Source organism: Penaeus monodon, chromosome 23 (assembly GCF_015228065.2).
Source record: "Penaeus monodon isolate SGIC_2016 chromosome 23, NSTDA_Pmon_1, whole genome shotgun sequence".
Lineage (NCBI taxonomy): Eukaryota > Metazoa > Arthropoda > Malacostraca > Decapoda > Penaeidae > Penaeus > Penaeus monodon.
Genome location: NC_051408.1, coordinates 7,487,641 through 7,487,926, shown reverse-complemented (window position 1 = coordinate 7,487,926; position 286 = coordinate 7,487,641). Strand labels below are relative to the sequence as shown.

At 44.8% G+C, this 286-nt stretch overlaps 1 protein-coding gene across 1 annotated transcript in view; it reads left to right on the top strand.

Moving 5' to 3' along the window:
* Positions 1–286, top strand: part of LOC119588115 — a 4,536-nt gene that overhangs the window by 1,731 nt on the left and 2,519 nt on the right. Inside the window, exon 2 of the mRNA XM_037936824.1 lies at positions 6–203. Within this exon, the coding sequence (XP_037792752.1) occupies positions 6–203 (198 nt within the window). The remainder of the gene's footprint in view (positions 1–5; positions 204–286) is intronic.

The following is a 286-nucleotide window of genomic DNA, read 5'->3' as shown; positions in this document are numbered from 1 at the left end:
CACAGGGTATCATCTCTGCGTTGCGTTCCTTCGCCTCGAACACCACGGCCCATGGACCAAAGCTGATCACTCTCTCGAGAACCACGTCGGTTTGGCTGTCGTGGGGCTTCATCTTCCTCACCGCCTTCTGTGTCGTCGCCGCTGTCTTCATGGCTGTTGAGGTCACCAACATCGCCTTCTTCAGTAACAAGATTGAGAGCACGGTATGTGTTTATGATCTTTTTTTTCTCTGTTTTATTTCTGAGTGTCTATTTTCTTTTTTCTTTTTTTATTTTATTTTTTTTTT